The following is an 18,561-nucleotide window of genomic DNA, read 5'->3' on the forward strand; positions in this document are numbered from 1 at the left end:
TACTGGTGTGTGTGTAATTGCTGTGTCTATATTGTGCCCAGAGTGCCCCCTGCTGTAGTAGAAATGGGTTAACAACCGATAATTATACTTATTCTACATGAAGATTTATTTTAACAGCCAAAAAGAAAACATAAAGAGGGTGTTTTCAAGTATTCTTCAGCTCTCGTGTTCCTTCGATGGGTCTCATTTTGCTGAATCAACAGGAACGCTGTCTTCTGCTTTCATTATGGACTATACTTGAGTTGAGTTATCCTTTCTTGCACCCATGGAGTCTTTCATGTGGAACAAAGGTTCAACAAGGATTTACGTGTGCTTGTTGCATACCCCTTTCTCAGCCCTCTTAACTCTTCTTTCAACTTGCTGAAAGAGATAATAAATTCATGGATGCACTCCAAAGCTCTACTAGAGCAGAACCCCCATTGGTGTAGGGCATCTCATTTAGACATTCAACCAGGTTGGAGTGGCTCCAATAAAACCAAAGCCCATACAGAACATAGTCCCTTCTTGAAAGCCCTGTAAAAGTATATGGTCGGTCAGAACTTGCCATTAAATCTAATCTGATGGATCCCTTTAGATCCTGGGCAATGATCTACCACAGGCAGCTGATGGACTCATGATAAAAATGTTTCTGCAGCTTGGTGTGGTGTGCATGTAAATGAGCTCACATACTATTCACCCCACTACACTACATCTTCATTTTGTCTCATCTGCACTGGCAGCAGTAAATTATTGGTAAATAATTGTCATGAGTTGTGCATTTCTCCTTCCCAGTGTATATTCATAAACATGCTGCAGATATAGCATGTGAAAGTCATGGGAGTTTGACTGGGATCTTATTCTATATGTCAGCACAAGTATTTCTCCTCTTTCGCAATCCCCGTGCCGCTGGATGAATGGGAATATTGAACCGAGAGATAAATCATGATTGCAGTGATTAATCATGACTGCAGATCCAAGTGCTCAGTGTGAACACAGGTCAGCAGTGCAAAAGGGCCTGCCCGCTGAAGTATTTAACACAGACCAGTGCAAGCAGCCTGTATTGTAAGCTTCATCAAGGAATTGGCATAGTCACTGCAATAACACTGACCCTCTTAACACCCTGCATGGACGGTCAATCAACCATAGTGCTGCATTAGGCACAGCCTGCTGCTGAAACAACACCATGAACAGACCGCATTCATAGATGCTGGCATTGTAGCATCGTGCTTTCTCATTCCCTGCAATCACTCTGACGGCTCTGATCGATTTTATGTCTTTTTATTACAAATATATATTTTATAGTAAATAATGTGATTGTAAAACATACACCTGTTTTAGTATCTCATGCAGTTTTTATGGGAGTATTCACTCATAAACTTTACAAGCATTTCAGAAAAGGGAAAATAGAGAGGTGCTGTGGACAGGGGGTGTTTGAGAGGGGGGAGGAATGGTTCACATTTAAGATCTCAGTTCACTAACCATCTATACAAGCAAACATTGATGTAAAATTGTAGTCCTTTGCATTCTTCACTGCATGAGGTTTTACAGTATATACAGGGAAATAATATACTGATGAACTAGCTGGGTCCTTTTTTTTTTGCCAGCACAGAACAAACAAGACAGATTAAATCATATAGTGTTTCACAAATTCCAAAAATGCATAAAATGTCAGTGAGTCTCAGCTGTGTCAACAACTTTCTGGCACTCATTCGATGTCTATGTCACACATTCCCTAATGTTGAATTAACACACAGTGTTTATGTAAGTGCAGCTGGATACAAATGAGCATCTTAATTAGACTTGGGATTGTTGCTGTGTGAAGAGCTAAATGTCTCCAAGACATTTATTTTTAGAAATCCACAGGACGTACCATCATAGTGGTTTTGGTTATTATGGAGTTTGGCCCTTTCCAATAGTACCACTTGACCCCGTTGTAGCGCATCACACTAGAGATTCCAGTGTGGTAAATGCCATTTAAGTTGGATGGTCCACAGGCTTCAAACCACCATCCTGCATTAACAAAATATCAAGAATTAGAAGCTGTTGAGAAATCCAAGTATAACCAGAACAGACCAAAAACTCCAAATTAATGCTGTAAAACCCCTGACCCCTTCGTTATATGCCACAATCAGGTTTGAGTCTTAGAAGACCAAAAATAAGAGTTACATGTGCAGAGCTTTACCTCCAGAGGCCATCTGAGCACACTTGCAGCTGCAGCGGTCATTATCTTGATCCTTTGTGCTAAACATGGTGCCCGAGTGGGTTAGGCTGCTGGTCCTACCTGCTGAACCACTGAAACCTTCAGCATGAATGCTGTAAAAAAAAAAGAGTCAAAGTAATCAAATCTTAAAATCAAAGACTTCCCAGAAGAGTGGAGGCTGTTATAACTACAAAGGTGGACTAAATCTAGATTGTAATGTTCAGAAAGCAGTCATGAATATGATGGTCACAAACATTTGGTCATATACTGTTTTAATAGAGGTTGTGTCATTGTGCAACTCTGTCAACTCTGTGGTTGTGCAACTCTGTCATCACATTCATAAGTTTGTAAAGTTCATTCAGTTATATAATATATTAAATTAAGATGCATTTAACTCTGCTGTGTTGAATATGACTTCCATTATCCGTAATCTGTTGTTTGCAACTGGCAAGGTGTGACTGCGCATTTAGTATGAAAAGTGAAGGAAAAGGGACCACACACCATGAGTCTACAGGCAAGCATATTGGCTCAGAGACAACCTTACACAACAGGTCACATGTCTGGCTGTTTCCATATGAACACAACATATTACAGACAATGCCAGCATTCACAGCATGCAAATAAAACTTACACATATGTTAGAAGGTGTAAAGGAACCCGAACAAGATGGAATTTGGCAATAGACTCTATATCTCCCTCCCAGGTTGTAGGCAGTGTGAACCACACACAATGATTTCCAACAAGCCTAGATTTAATAAAGTCTTACCACTTTCCAAGCCTCATTCTTCATACTAGGAACTCATTTCATTTCACTTCTTTTTTTTTTTTTAATGTATGTTTTTGTATGTTCCTTCTTCATAACGATATGATAACTTCCCTAGGCAATATCTAATTCGTCTGTAACAAAAAGGTGAGATTTGTTTAACTTGGCATTCAAAATGCATGACAGCAATTTGCAGTTCTTTCCAGGTCTGCCCTTGAATCAGTAGTCTAAAAGTACCTGTTGATAGAGAAAGCAATGGAAAGCAAACTGTGGCAAATTTCCCTGTACTTTGCTAATCGTTTTGTCTGATGCACACTTGATTGATGGTACAGGATATATTTATTTAGGACAGCACTAAGGGGCAGTGGGAAGCATCGCAGTCTCGCAGCTCCAACTTTTTTGAGTTTACTGTTTGAGTAAAGTTTCTCATGTTCTCCCTGTGCCTGCATTGGTTTACTCCATGCTATCTAGTGTCTACTCACCTCCAAAATCGTGCACGTAAGTGGATTGTTTATGCTAAATTGCCCCTACTGTAGGTGTGAATGTGTGCTCGTAATGAACTGGCATCTCATCCATGGTACAGTATATTCCCACCCCATGCTGATTGTTCCCAGTTTATATAAAACATTAGGAGCCATGAATGTAACTTTTTTCTCAGTAAAATTATCATTAATTAACATTAAATTTGCATGTATTTACCACACAAACTAACTTATAAAACAAGTTTATTAATCCAATACAAACAGAATGTGTGTGGAATTTAAATTTGACCAGCTTTAGTACATCATGACTATTCATTTAAAACATGAGCCCAGAGACATATTACAGTACCTATATTTCTTTTCCTCTCCATTGATGTAGAAACGGTAATACTGAGAGTAGGCCTGGTTTCCATCTTCATCTTTGAGCTGGACCTGCAGAGTGTAGTCTCGGGATGTGGTGAGCAGGTGAATGACATCATTTCCTAACCAATGCTCTCCTGAGGGGTCTCCAAATCCCTGCATATTGCATAAACTGTGAGTTTCCTCTGACACTGCTACATATCGGATTACATCTTCTGAGGCTATAAGGGTGCATTTCTATGTAAAATGTACCTTTAAGTAGCAATACACACTTACTGTCTGGCTAAGCCAGTTAGTGAAACAACATTTGTTCAATGTTATTTAAACATTACACTCTAACACCTTAGGTCATATGTTATCAGCCATCTAACAGGCCTCCCTAATTCCACAGCCAAATATTTATCATTCACTTGTAAAAACATTTTCTTGAATAACAAATGAAATGTAAGCGCAAGGAAAACTTATTTGCAGTCAGTTGTGTTCCTCTATTATCATAGAGGATCATTTCTCATGTGAACTTCTGGGGCCTCATTTCAATGTCTAAGAAAGGCTTTTAACTTATGGATTAAGCTTTATTATACTGTGGGTGAAAATCTTAGGCTTTAAAGTCAGAGTTGAATCATTAATTCAGAGGCTTATTTCCTGTGTACATCCTTATATATATTTTATTTTTATTTTTTTATTTTAAAAAAAGAGGGCAACAGGGGGCAGACCTGGATTGGTTCAGTCGTTAATCTATACGTCTATTATACACTGATGGTCGTGGAATCAGTGAGACATTAAATCCTCTGTATTATAGTCACTAATTGTCACAAGTACTGTATAGAACGATTAGACAGTGGATCCAAATGCAGGTGAAGATTTTATTAAACAAAACACAAAGCAATCCTGGGAACAGCAGTGACACAACGGGACATCCCACAAAAAACATGGGAAACACTCAGGGTTAAATACATACAGGGAACCAAGGACAAACGAGAACAGGATGACGTGACTAACAACAACCAAGGAAAACGGGAACAGAATGCCACATGACTAAATAAACTAATAAGAACATGACACATACGCATGGCAGGAGAACATGAGGGCAACGTAAGCAAGACACAAGAAACAGGTCACAAAATAAAACACATAACAAAGCACAAAACCTATGTTACACTAATATAGGGCCTCATCTGTGTCAGTAATCCACTTTCTATATATATATATATATATAGAAAGAGACACTTACTGTTTTATAATCTTTCCAGGTCCGGTGGAAGTCCACTGAACCATTAAAGCGATGCTGAAGGACAGTCCAACCTCCTCCTCTAGTCTTCATGTCACAGAATACCTAGTGACACCAATACAAAAGCTTAATGGCATAAAAAATACTTTCAAATAATATATGTATGTATGTTTGTATGTATGTATGTATGTATGTATGTATGTATGTATGTATGTATGTATGTATGTATGTATGTACTGTATATAAGGATGAAAAGATAGTGATAGACAGATAATTAGACATTATAATTACTTCTACTACTACAACTACTACTACTAATGATAGTAATAATAATAATAATTATTATTATAATTATAATAATAATAATAATAATCATAATTATTATTATTATTATTATTATTATTATTATTATTATTATTATCATCATCATCATCATCATCATAATCATAATAATAATCATAATATGCTGGAAATAGGCAAAGATAAGTGATTACTGATATTTTAATCATTAGATCAGTAGAAGACAATGTAAATTTGTTGAAACCAATGTATCTGCATTTATGGTTTATCGTGAGGGATATAAAAAATGCTAGTAGTATCCAACAGGAATCATTTAAAATGGAAAAATATTGGACTGTTTGGAAAAACAGTAAAATGGAAAAACTTTTTGCTGTAACAGTAGTGTTTAGATACATTTTTCTCTTGACATTTGTTAATCCCTATACAGGTTTCTCATAACAATTTCATGGAAGCAAGTTTCCTCTCATGAATAATTTTTGGTCTGTTCACAAAAATTAGATAAATTTTGTTCTGAAAAAAAAAAAAAACACCTTATTCCAGATTGTTTAATCCCATGTTGCAATAGGAGTTTGAAACAAAGAGCTGCTGTTTATCTGCCCCATCAAAGCCAATCTTATTATTGTATGAAAACTTGTTTCTCCCTCTCCTCTATTAGATTAAACTTACATTTATTTGTTTTCTAGACCGACTTACAGGAGTGCTTTGTAAATTCAACTCAAAGCATGTATCCTCAAGCTAGTACAAAAGAGGTAATTATTAGTGATTAGTGCAAATTTAGTTAAGAAGTTTTCATCATTTTTTGAAGACAGTCTGGAAGGTTATGGGAAGTTCATTCTACCATCTATGTGCCAGTTTTTTTATGCATGTCTCTCTTGGGCCCTGAAGGATGGTAGGTCAATACGGCCAATTTTTGGCTTTGTAGACAAGTATCAGTGTTTTAAATCCAATCCTGGCAGCTATTGAAAGCAAGTTGAAGGAACATAGAATTGTGGTAATTTGCAAGAACTGGGAAAGATTAAAAGTAAGTCATGCAGATGCATTCTGAATCAGTTGCAGTGGTTTGATAGCACATAGGGAATACATAACAAGAGAAAATCACAGTAGTCCAATTTTTTTTGATCATAGTAAACTGAACAAGCACAATGTGGAGCGATGTGGACAGATCCGTTTATGGTGTAAATGAAAAACCTGCATGACCATTTGAAGACCAGGAGAAAACAGTATTTGGAGGCTGACTGTATCAGAGGTTTAGATCCAACCTTAAACTCTCTTTAGGGAGATCACAAGATCTTCAACTAGAGATGCATCCTCAGTGATACGCAGCAGCAGATTCTTCCTGGCATTTAGTCTTAGCAACAGTCACTTTAGCGAAAACTCCAACATAATAAAGCATAATGAGAAGAGCTCAGCATCGAGTTTTGATTTCCTTTTTTGGTCTGGTAGATAGAGGAGATTGCTGAAGAATAGAGTGAATAGAGAAAATTAAAGTGGCTGTTTCAAGTGTTACAGAGGAAATGGAGTTAGGTTGTGGTACGGTTGTTAGGAAACTGGAAGCCAGAGAGGAAGGAGAGACAGAGTGGTGGTTGCAGTGAATAGTGTAGAGGTATGAATAATAGTAACATGTCCTCCCTTCTGTACCAATGGGCAATATAAGGTAAGGTCTAAAGAGTGCGAGGAGGAGGCAGGAGGACAAAAGCTTGTTTGAAGGTGGGCTCCTAAGATGGGTTCCATGAGATGGGAAGAAACTAATGAGAATGCCCATGTCTTCTATGAAGTTTCCTCAAGTGCTAATTGGGCAATAGATAACAACAATACAAAGATCAATGGGAGAGCTAACAACAACAGCATGGAATTCAAATGATCAAGTGTTAAGATGAGACTTTGAAATTATGTGGGGCTCTATTTCTGGAATAGAAGCTGACCTGTACCACTGCACCTGCCAGTTTCATAGTGAGCATACAGAAAGCATAGGCAAATGCTCATGTTGTTTAATTCTCTGGAGTGATCCAAATTTCAGTCAGTGCCAAAAGGGAGAGAATGAAGATAGTTGAGATAAAGATAGTTGAAGTTGAGATAATGAAGTTGAGATAAATTCCAAGACTCAGATCCCATCTACCACCAATTTGGGAGACAGAAAACAGTGGAGGCTAGATGAAATCATTGATTGTATAGTCTCTGCATTGTTGAAGATGCATTCATGGTCTTTGAGAACAGATATTGGAGTAAGCCACATGCTGGAAGATAAAGCAACAGTAACTGGAGTTAAAGGGAAAAAAGACTGTACTTGTTGAAAAATGTGTGAAGGTGATGCATCAATTTGGCAAAAGTCTAAATTGGAAGTGAAGCAAGGATAGTTTGAGTAGGTTTAAGATAGAAATGGTAAAATGTGACAAATATTTATTATTCAATTTTATCTATTATATATTTATTATATATCAATTATACAAATATGTCGTCAATTTCTTCCCAAAACAACCTAACTTTTAGAAATCAAGTGGGGAAATTAAGTGCACCTTAATTATTATAATATTAATAATTTGGTACCATGTAGAACCATATCATAACATGAATATAACTTGAAGTATTAACTTGAGTTTTTAAGGCAACAAAATTAGAAATTTACCAAAACACTCACTAAAACTATACTAAAGTCAACACAGCCAAGAAGATACTAAACACCATGAGACTACATTATCATGGAGAGATAGATCCAAATAGAAAAACAGCATTCCCTTTGTCTTCTTTGACTCCCTTATTTTACTATACAATGTCATTTTTCTATCATTTTTATTATCTACAGTAAGTTGATAAGCAATAAAAATAAATGTCTGTATTGTAAAATTCAACTGTAGGTTGCTGAAAGCTTCAGTTATCTTTTTGCCCATGGGGAAACACTGTATCTGGATCTTATTTAAGATTTTCCACCACAAATTGAATAAGCCTAAACAGGACATAGCAATAGTTGTTAGGCTTGGGGTAAAGGGCTTTTTTCTCCCATAAAACTGGAACTCATCACATTATCATTCTTGGGCTTGGTCAGTTTATCCAAACAATGACCCTGGTCTCTGAGCATGTATTTTGACTAAATGCTAAAACACTAATTCTAATGCCCTAACTCAAAACTCATGTTTTACAAAAAGTATTATTAGTATTAATAAGTATTACGTATCCTTACTAACTACTGGAATCACCGGAGGAATGAATTCTATCTGAATCAGATTTATAGCACCTCTGCTCAATACGTTCAGCATTTCTATTTGCTTCAGAAATGTATTTAAGAGTGTTTTAGCATGATGCATACAGTATAAAGAACAGAAAAGTAATATTGCACTGTTTAACAATCAAAACCACCCATTCTGTTACGGAAAAGATTGCATCACTTAAAAGAGTTGTGAATCTGCATCTATTAACTCACACTACAAAGCTGCTGTTTTAGATCCAAATTTGGCAAGAAACTACAAAACCTAGGCCAAACACCTGGCTTCTGTGTGAAGAGGAACACGAGAGAGAAAGAGTGCATAGAAGAAAGTTCTATGAATAACAATAACATTTTCCCATGTCATTTGTCTCGGAACCACAGCATCTAAATATGCAATCTAACTCAAAACACACAGTTAATATGAATAGTAGGTAATCGATATATAAACAACATAGCAGTTTATTATTGTCATTAGTAATTAATGAATACAGGCATGAATACATGCCAATAATAGTGCTAACATTACTGCTAGTTCAGTTAGTAATGTAAGTATTTAGGCATTAATTGATATTGTAAAGTTACCGCTGCTTCGTTTGCTTGTGTAAGTATACGTTTGAAATAGTATTTGTCTACATGCACCCTTCAAACAATTTTTATTACCTATATTTGTTATAGTATATAAAAGAACCAAAAACAACTGTAATTTAAAAAAAAGGAATAAAATAACTGAAAAGCTCATATGGAGCTGTACAGTAGGTATAGTCACAACCAAAGAGAAAAGCTCACTGAAGAACCAGCAGTTCTTACAAATATACCCAATAAAACTAATTCAAACTATCTGCTATAACTTCCTTTTGGTACAGATCCCAGGATCAAATATGATCCAAAGCTGGAATTGATTTGCATATGTGGTTACATAAATTTTACAAGCATTACTGTGCTCCATCTATAACATTTCTTTCAGTACATCTGCAGTGGTTACATCATAATCTTAGAAACACAGTATGAACTGTGAACTTTTATTTGAATTGTAAAACTATATCCTGAGGTTGAAAATAACTTCAATAATTACCTTAACTGTCTGTGTACTGTTAGCGAGATGAATGTTGTATATTCCATTCTCTGTAATTCCACACTTGTATATGTCGGCACAGTCTCTGAAAATCACTGTCTTCGCCTTAGACAGGCTAGTAATATCTGGCAGGGCAGAAGGTGTGCATTAGGTATTAAGAATGTGTATGTGAGGGCTTTTTTATGGCCTGTACTAAAATAGCATGTTGAGCAATGTTACAACTTCCCGTAATCTGCTCTTAAGTAAAAGCATCATTGTCTCATCCTGAAACAAGGCATTCTGGCCCACAATTGCGTTTCCCAGAAATACACACTGATGCTTTCCAGACAGCTGCATACATGCTGATTAGAGTTTGGCACTCACCATTGCACTGGGCGATCATGGCCAGTAGCTGCTGCAGTGTTTCTGAGAGAGTAGCTTGCTGATGCTGGAGCAGTGTGCTGTTGCGTGTGGAGGTGGCCAGCTGTCTCTCAAGCACAGTGACCATGCGACTCTGCCTTTCCAGAAGCTCCTGCAGCTGTTGCTTTTCCTCCTGGATAGCCTGCAGCTCCTGGCTGTGTCTGGCCTCCAAGGCTGTGAAGCGCTGCTCCAGGTAGCTGTTGTGGAGAATGGCATGAATTTGATTTTGCCCTGTGGTGCTATCTGTGTTTATATAACCTTGACATACTATTCAAGATGTTCATCCAATACAGTATTTGTTCATATCTACAAGCCTAAATTGACAGGCAATTTTTTTTTAATATAATGGTATTAACATTTGGATTTCACATAGTCATTTTAATATAGGCATAAACTTGATATAATGCCTACTGTAAAAAATATGACTTTCATATTTTCAAGTTTTATCTTAAATAAATACATTTGTATTTAGGATTTATTTTGGCAAACCCTGCTAACCAAACACCAAGTTATGTTACTGATGGCACATACAAACAGTTTATGGATGCATTAATTGCTGGAAAATTCAGTTAGGGTGCTTGTTTGGATGCCAGACAGGAATAGAATCATGAGTGGGATTCAGAATGTGTCATTCAGTTATTTAAGGCACAATCTCCTGTCAACAAATCCTGCCCTATTAATAACATTAACAGCCATCAAAAATTAAACCATTATGACAGTTCCACTGCAAATGATTAAACTAACTTGACAGTAACAGAGAAAATGGATACTTTACATTATAAAACAAAACTCTGCCTTTCTTTTTCTCTGAATGCATTGAACTTTATATGCTATCATCTTGATATCTCTATGCAAAGTAGCTTATTAGTATCTGACAAGCAGCTTTCAGCCAGAAAATAAGTTAATCCTGTTTTTCCCTAAAGCAGCTTTTTATAGCCAATAAAATGTTATTAGACTAATGGATACATTTGCTTACCTATAAGTTAAATATTGAGTAACGATAATGATGACGTTTACAATCGCATTTACAATTACTGCATGAAACAGTGTTATTTTATATATAATCATCTGCACTGTATGTGTTACCCAACTACAGTAAAATATTTCAAGGAGGTTCAAACCCTCAAACCCCCAGTATGGTAATTCTGTATAATAAACTAAACAAACCTGATATTTTTTTTAATATAGGAAGAATTTTTAGGTTAAAACAAGGATCATAAGAAAATTAACAATGCAAATTAACTTTGATTCTTTGTTTGTACACATCAGTCGACCCTTTTCCATAAACTCCATAAAATAAATATTCTAGTAAAAGGGCTACTCTTTTCGGTAACTGGTGTTTCTAAACAACCCCAAAACACCTGGTGAGTCCAAGCTTTCACAGATGGTGCTGGTGACTGGCTTTCTCCATCAACCCGAAGGCAACACAGACGGTGTGTGAGTTTGCATCTCAATGTGCTCTAAATGATGGTAATAAATCCTGCAGGCCTGGTCTTTATGACTCTTTATGACTTTATGGCAGTTACACATTAGAACAATCCAACCATATGGATTGAACAAGCCACTTTTGGCATTTCAGAAGACATAATTCCCTAAATCCCCTCCTCACTACTCAAACTGCTTGTATTTCCATAAGGCCCAGTGTTTAGAGACACAAAAGAATACTTTATATGTTACATTAAATGGAATGCCTACTTTTTATATGGTACAGCGAGCTTTGTTTTATAAGTTATGTAACATTTAAATTTACATAACATTACTTTGTCTACCATGTAGTGCTACTGCCATGCTGACCTCCAGATCTACATCACACAAAATGTGCAGATGTGCAACAGGTGGTGTGTGGGTGGGTGGTGAGCTGTGTTTACCTAGGCCAAATTTGTTCAGAAGCTGGAATGCTAAACAACTGGAAAGAGAAATCAAAACAAACATCTTTCTTACACCACTAATGCATGTCCTCAAAGTGGGTTTCCTCTGGTTGTGACCTGAACAGCGTGAAGACTCTGACACTCTTCAGTCATACTGTAGCTCATGCCTGACACTTTACCACCCACTACGATACAGCTCTAACATGGCAATGTACCCTCTGCATTGGAAGAGATCATCTTCATCATCAGCACAATGAGGAGCTTCTTCAGAACCCTGAATATCTTACCTGTTTTTGTCATTTAGGCGAGACACCTCTTGAGTCTGCTGCAGGAGTTGCTTCTCCAGTCTCTTGGTCGAGAGAGAATACTCCAACAGCTGGATCTCTAGTCGACTTGTTTGGTTCAGCACCTGCATATATGAGCGGATTGTAGTTAATATGCCACAAAACCAAATTGTAATTTTAATATATACATAAATGCAAATATTTTTCAAAAACGTTTAAAAGGACGTTTTTGCAAAATAACGTTTTTAAAAGTTTTTGCAGTTCAAATACTTCCTAAAAATTAGATCATAATTAACTTTACAAAATTGTAGTGAATTTTTAAATGTTATAATAAATGTTTTCGAGTTCACTTTGTGAAAGTGTTTTAGGTTGTTTCCATACACTATATTGAATGTTTAAGAGCTTTATTTTATGACCTTGGTTTGCTATTACATTGTCTTTTCAGGAGTTCATGTTTTCCCCAAGTAATTATTTCACCATGTGTATAACTCAAGCTTGTTCTATTTTTACAGCTACGCTAATATAATAAACATATGTCAGGACAATCAGTTAAATATTTATTCAGGTTGCACTACTATGTTGAATAGATGGCAGACAAAGGGAGGGAAACTAAAAAAAATATAGTATAATAATACACAAGTGATACACATATATAAATAGCAAAGTAAAATACACAATGTGAATTTTATCTTCAAGGGGACAAGAAGAGGATTTGTTTTGTTAGTGTTAGTGGTGTATTTACATGGTTTTTGTCATCAAACTTAATTTGTATTTTTGCATTCAGTCTTACTCTTAGTGTAATAGATAAGAAAGATAAATAATTCATTAAATTGTGGGAATCACATAGTTTGCTTAATGATCAAATGGAATTTATTCGTTATTTAAGATAACATCACATGAGCAAGAGTGGTGTTGTATTGATGAATAGATACAATGCCATCCATACAATGAGTAGATTGACTACCAGCTGTAGGAACTGTAGGAACTATTTCAATGCAGCACAAATTAAAAGCACAGATTATATACTTAGAATCAATATTTAATGAAGCAAACACAGATAATATAAACAGTGATAAATTCCAGTGGTGTCATATTAAATATCAGAAGATTTAGAACCATGATTGCCCAGTCAAATTAGCCCACTGTCCTATATGTCAGGAATAAATCATGTGGTGTGCTATTAGATGAAAATAATTAATCAGTGACTGAGTGGTATGATATGGCCTGACATGAAGTGAGCGGAGTTACCAGTTACCAGCTGTAAGATATGTCCTGTTAAGATATGTCCTGTATAATAACTGTTTTATTGCTTTTATACCACATCATTTCTCAATGATGACAATATTATGCTTATGCTTGACAACTTTCTCTGCAAATATCAATGAAGTACCCATTGAAACTCATATCTAGATTTTGTTTGTCCCATTTTACAAGTCACCTGGGTCTCCACATTTGTAAGTTTCCGTGTGTGTTCTGCTGACTGGCTGAGGAGATTGGTTCCTATCTCCAGCATGGTGGCTGTCTGGGTGTTAATGGCATTCCTCTGCATCTCCACCATCTCTGAGCGCATGTTCGCCTGGATGTAACTCTCCAGCTGTGAGCATGATAGAAGACACATCGGTCAGTTTAGACCATCATCTTAGTCCACATATATATCTGTTTTTCTTCAAGACTGAACTACAGTATCCAATTACAGCAGATTAAGAAAAAGACTTTTCAACATTTCAAAACATGTGCACTGATAAAATATTTTCAACTGTTCTACAAAATATGGCACTCATTTCAAGTGTTTGTGCGTGTGTGTGTGTGTGTGTGTGTGTGTGTGTGTGTGTGTGTGTAAGTAAGCTTGTTTATGATCCTCCTATTTGATTAGTAACAGCATTATATAATCTTCTGAAAAATGATTTAAGTAAAGAAAGTAAAGAGAATTAAACATCCAAATTGGCTTCCACATACAGACAAATGGATAATATCATACATATCCTTATCCATCTGTACTGTCTCCTTATTTATCCAAACAGATATGCATAAATGATCCCTGAAGCAAGGCATTAAGTTCTGGACACAAATACAACTTTTCATTTAGTTTATTATTTACTGTCACCGAGATTTTTTGTAGAATTTTATTAGACAATAGGGATGTAAGCTATAAATGTTGCAGACTGATATTCAGCCTTATAGCTTCTCAGAGCAATAACATATGGCAGACACATTTCTAATGTACCATGTAATAATACTAACCACATCCTGTTATGTTACTTTAATATTTTTTCAGTGAAGCCGTTTTTCCAGAGTTTAAGTAGCAAAAATAAGTAAACTGCTATACCAAATGGATCATATACTACCAAATGGATCATATACACTACACTACAAGAATAAGTGTGATTGGACAAGTGTACATAAAATGTTGGTTAATAAAGTGTAACTCAATTTCTATACATTTTTCTTATTTTAATGAACTCATTCCCTTACAGAAAACTCTCATGAACTTCAATCTTCAATAATCACTAGATTCAGATGTGAAATTTATGCGCAAATGTGTTTTTAGATACTTGACATATTTAGCATGTTTTCCTTAAATATTGTATGCCATCATTTCACTTTTTTTTTTTTTTCAAATGTAGTCCAGTAGGTGGCTTTGCATCCTGGCAGAATGAAACTGACAGAGATAGGGGCTGGCAATGAAAGCTTACACTGGATTCAAATAGCAGCTTAGGACATCAGACAGCTGAAATGTCATATCATAATTACAGCCAATACACATTTAGTAAAGTGGCAGGCTGTTGGTTCCTATCAGCATGATAGTGTGTCTAATGCTGACAGTCTCATACACTACCATGATTTTTTTTTCCCCAATGATTTTTGATGTGTCAGCAGAAAAGAAAAATGATTAGCTAATTTCAGCAAGTTTTGAAAATAGTTTTGTGCTTACAAAAGCGTATGGATCTGATGGTGAGTCATGTTTGGAAGCCATTCCTTAGAAGAAAATGCGGTTTACTGAAATTAAGTAAGATTTAGAATTGTGAATTGTATCTTTTTAATATTATTAGTTCAAGTAAGTTTATTTTAATCCCCTAAAGAAAATCTGTCAGATATTTTTGAGGATGAATGAGTAAAAAGTTTAAAAAAAATTTACTTGCATATGCTATCTTTCTGATTGTGTTAGGTAATTAGGATCTATTTTAATCGGAATTTGAAACTTTATTTGTGCTGCCAAGCTAACAAACCTAAACATACACTGACTTCACCGTGCATAATCCAGAGGATGAAAAGATCAAACAAGATTTAACCAAAAAAAAGAGAGAAATAAACCTCAGTTTCTTCTATTACTCCTTTGGGACTCTAACAAAAATGTATGACTTGTCAGAATGTGTTGAGTTTTCAGTGAGCCCCAGAGGGCTGCATAATCAAGCGAGATAATAATGGATGTGAAATGGGTAGGTAATTTGAAGTGTGACCTTTTGCTAAAACCCCAGTAAGAATAAGGCCTCGGCAAAGCAAAAAGCATGACTGTACTTAAAAAAAAGCTCATGCATCAAGGCTGCTTGAGTTCTGAGTTTTTAATGCAGCAAGCAGAAAAAGCTAACAATACTTTACAGTAATAATAGCTTGTTTTGAGGGTGTGCAATTTCTGATATCGCTCTGCATTTCCTTTCAACTTTGTCATTACTGTGACGATTAAAATTCTTTTCCGAATACGTAAAAGAAAAACTATGCTTACTCAGACATTGTGGATGTGTGCATAGTTTGACCCCCCCGTCATGTTTGAGCATTCAAGTGTTCTTGCTTGTGTGTACATAGCGCTATCCCTCTTGCCCTCCCGATGTGTTTATAGCAAAGCCACACAAAAGAGCCAAAGTTTCCACCACGGCACACTCCAAGTGTCATACAAACAGCAGGGCAATTCCCAGCTGGGATGCCTCAAAGACAAAGGGCCACCCTGACATACTACACTGTGTACATATGTTGTGAAAGTATCCTGTGGTAGCGAAAGTACAAAAAAAATGTACTTAATTAAAGGGCACTGTGACAAAAGTGTCTACACAGAATTTTCATCACAGCTTGGCTGAATTCACAAATCTGATAAGATCGTAATGTTGTTTTGTGTCAGTAAACGGCTCAGATGGTAGTTCCAGCTGTAACATAACTCATAAGTTAATTTTAATGTTATTGTTTCTATAGTAACTGCTCATGCACAGGGGACTTGTATGATGGACAAGCCACATAATCGAAGACTAAAAATAAGCATATTGTTAGAGATATACTTTGGAGAAAATGTTTCTCGTGGTAAATGATAACTCGTAACTTGTTCCTCAGACATTCCACAACACTAAATCTCAGAAATCCTTAAAATGTGTTAAAATTACTGAATGAACCATTGTTTTTGTTTACAAATCGCTGTGGTATCTGCAGAATCACAAACTCCACTACTTCAAGTCATTAACGGCACTCTGCTGCATGTGGCGCTGTATCACACTACCCCAGGGTAATCCTATATCCTCATCTTGCACCCTATATCACACTGTCGCATGTATAACAGCATGGTCTGTCATGCGCCATTCCTTATTCCTTTTGTACATACCCAAGTATTTTAAAAAGAAAAGCAAATATTTTTAAAATATAAACAGATTTTACCTCTATTTCATCAAATCTGGTCTGGTACAATTAGATCCCTAAGCAAACTTGAACGAATGGAGATCTTGCAGCTTAGCTGGTTAGCTAATGTTTAATCATTGGAAATTCCCATTAGCAATGAACAAAAACAGCTTACTAGCTAATTCATCAAGCTCATCTATAAAACGTAACTAGTCAGTTAAAATAGTTGTATAAATTTATAAAGTTACCTTCAACTTCAATTCAACAAACTTTTTAACTTTGCTGGCAATTTTTTAAAGTTTGATGTTTCATTTTTAAAGCCTGTAGGTCTTTTAGATCCTATACTTTGTACAGAGAATTTGTAAGGACTGATCTCTTACTTAAGTAAGCATACAATATTTTAAAATCAGTAATATTTTGGTAACGTACAAATCCTCCAAAATACTCACGGTGATAAAGTACAATTACTCATGCGTTTCCATCTCTGGAAATTAAAGTGGGTGACATACAGTAAGAGGAGTTTTTATATGAACATGATGTTCTTTTTCAAAACTGTATTAAAACCAGAGACATCAACAAATTCAAATGCATGGTTAGGCTCAAAAGGCATCTGGCTTGAGACAGGATTTGACTTTTTGTATATTGCCCTAACAGCTTACCCAGACTAATCTCCCTGGTACACATCATCATTAGTCGTGTTTACTTTGGAATGAGAGACAGAAAGATGGATGTAAGGGGGTTGCTCTGAAGTTAGGAACTGAGAAATGCATTTGGCCTGAATCCTTGCCTTTGCTTTCAAGCCAAAGAGGAATTTGAGAATCACAGCTTCCTGGTGGACCATTTCAGAAACAACATGATCAGCTTGCTAACAAAAAAAACGTCTAGAAACTTTAACAATATTTGGACAATTATCAAAGCATCTTAGAATTAATGTGAGCTGGGGAATGAATTTTAAGAGTTGCATCTCACCTTCTGCAGCCACAGTGTGTTGTTCTCAGTGGCACTCTCCAGGCTTTCAAGCTTTTTCTCAGTCTGGGCTGCATCACGGGGTAAGGGTGAATCTCTCTGCATGGACTTGCTCACCCGGAAGTTTCCAGGTGATGGGCACTGCTCCACCTCTGGCAGGATGAATGTGTAGCTACAGGGGCCATGCTGCACCTGGTGCTTCCTCTTCTCTGTGCCAGTTGCTACAGCCACCACTACAGCCAGGTAGCCCAGACTCAGCAGCCAGCCCATCCCTGGACACAGATGGATGAAAGTAAAAAAGAACAGTTTCACTGTCCTGAAAAACAGGCTACAAAGCAAGCTCCTAAGTAAGGCTGTCGTAGGATTATTTCTTTCCCTCCTCCAGGTTCAGCCAGTGCCTTTTCCTTTTTTTCTGTGTCTTCTTTCTTTTCTGTCTTCCGTGGCTGTTACGATGCTCCAGGGAAAGATCTTTTTATGACATTGCACACAGAAAAAACTCTACTTTTGCATCAGCAGGACGGATTGTTTCCTATTTCTGATCCAGTCAGTGCTGTAGATGCCTTGATACAGGAAACATGCTGCAAACACTCTCTGTGTTTATTTACTCTCGGAATTGGTTTCAGCCTCCCCTTTTTGTCGAAGCTGTTCTTGTGAGAAATGCCTTTGGAGATGATTTCTGGACTCAAGGGCTTTTTTTTACAGAGTGCCAGAGCTCTTGAAGCAGCAGTCTACCTTAACATCCCCTCTCTTGACACACAATCATTCAACCTCCCTCCATCACCTAGTCTTTCTGGTTCTCTCTTCTTCGGTGGAAGCCACAAAAATGCACCAGGCACCCACTACAATAGCCCAAGCACAGAACATT

At 36.5% G+C, this 18,561-nt stretch overlaps 1 protein-coding gene across 1 annotated transcript; it reads right to left on the reverse strand.

The window, feature by feature from the left end:
- Window positions 1-1,295: 1,295 nt before the first annotated feature.
- On the reverse strand, window positions 1,296-18,561 carry angpt2b (angiopoietin 2b). Its single transcript, XM_060857300.1, has 9 exons — window positions 17,700-18,561; window positions 13,573-13,728; window positions 12,138-12,259; window positions 9,947-10,179; window positions 9,584-9,708; window positions 5,016-5,117; window positions 3,774-3,940; window positions 2,162-2,292; window positions 1,296-1,989 (listed from the first exon to the last, which is right to left on the reverse strand). Exons 1-9 carry the CDS (start codon window positions 17,964-17,966, stop codon window positions 1,829-1,831), a joined length of 1,464 nt encoding a protein of 487 aa, XP_060713283.1. The 5' UTR covers window positions 17,967-18,561; the 3' UTR covers window positions 1,296-1,828.

The sequence above is a fragment of the Tachysurus vachellii genome, chromosome 21 (assembly GCF_030014155.1).
Source record: "Tachysurus vachellii isolate PV-2020 chromosome 21, HZAU_Pvac_v1, whole genome shotgun sequence".
Taxonomy (NCBI): Eukaryota; Metazoa; Chordata; class Actinopteri; order Siluriformes; family Bagridae; genus Tachysurus; species Tachysurus vachellii.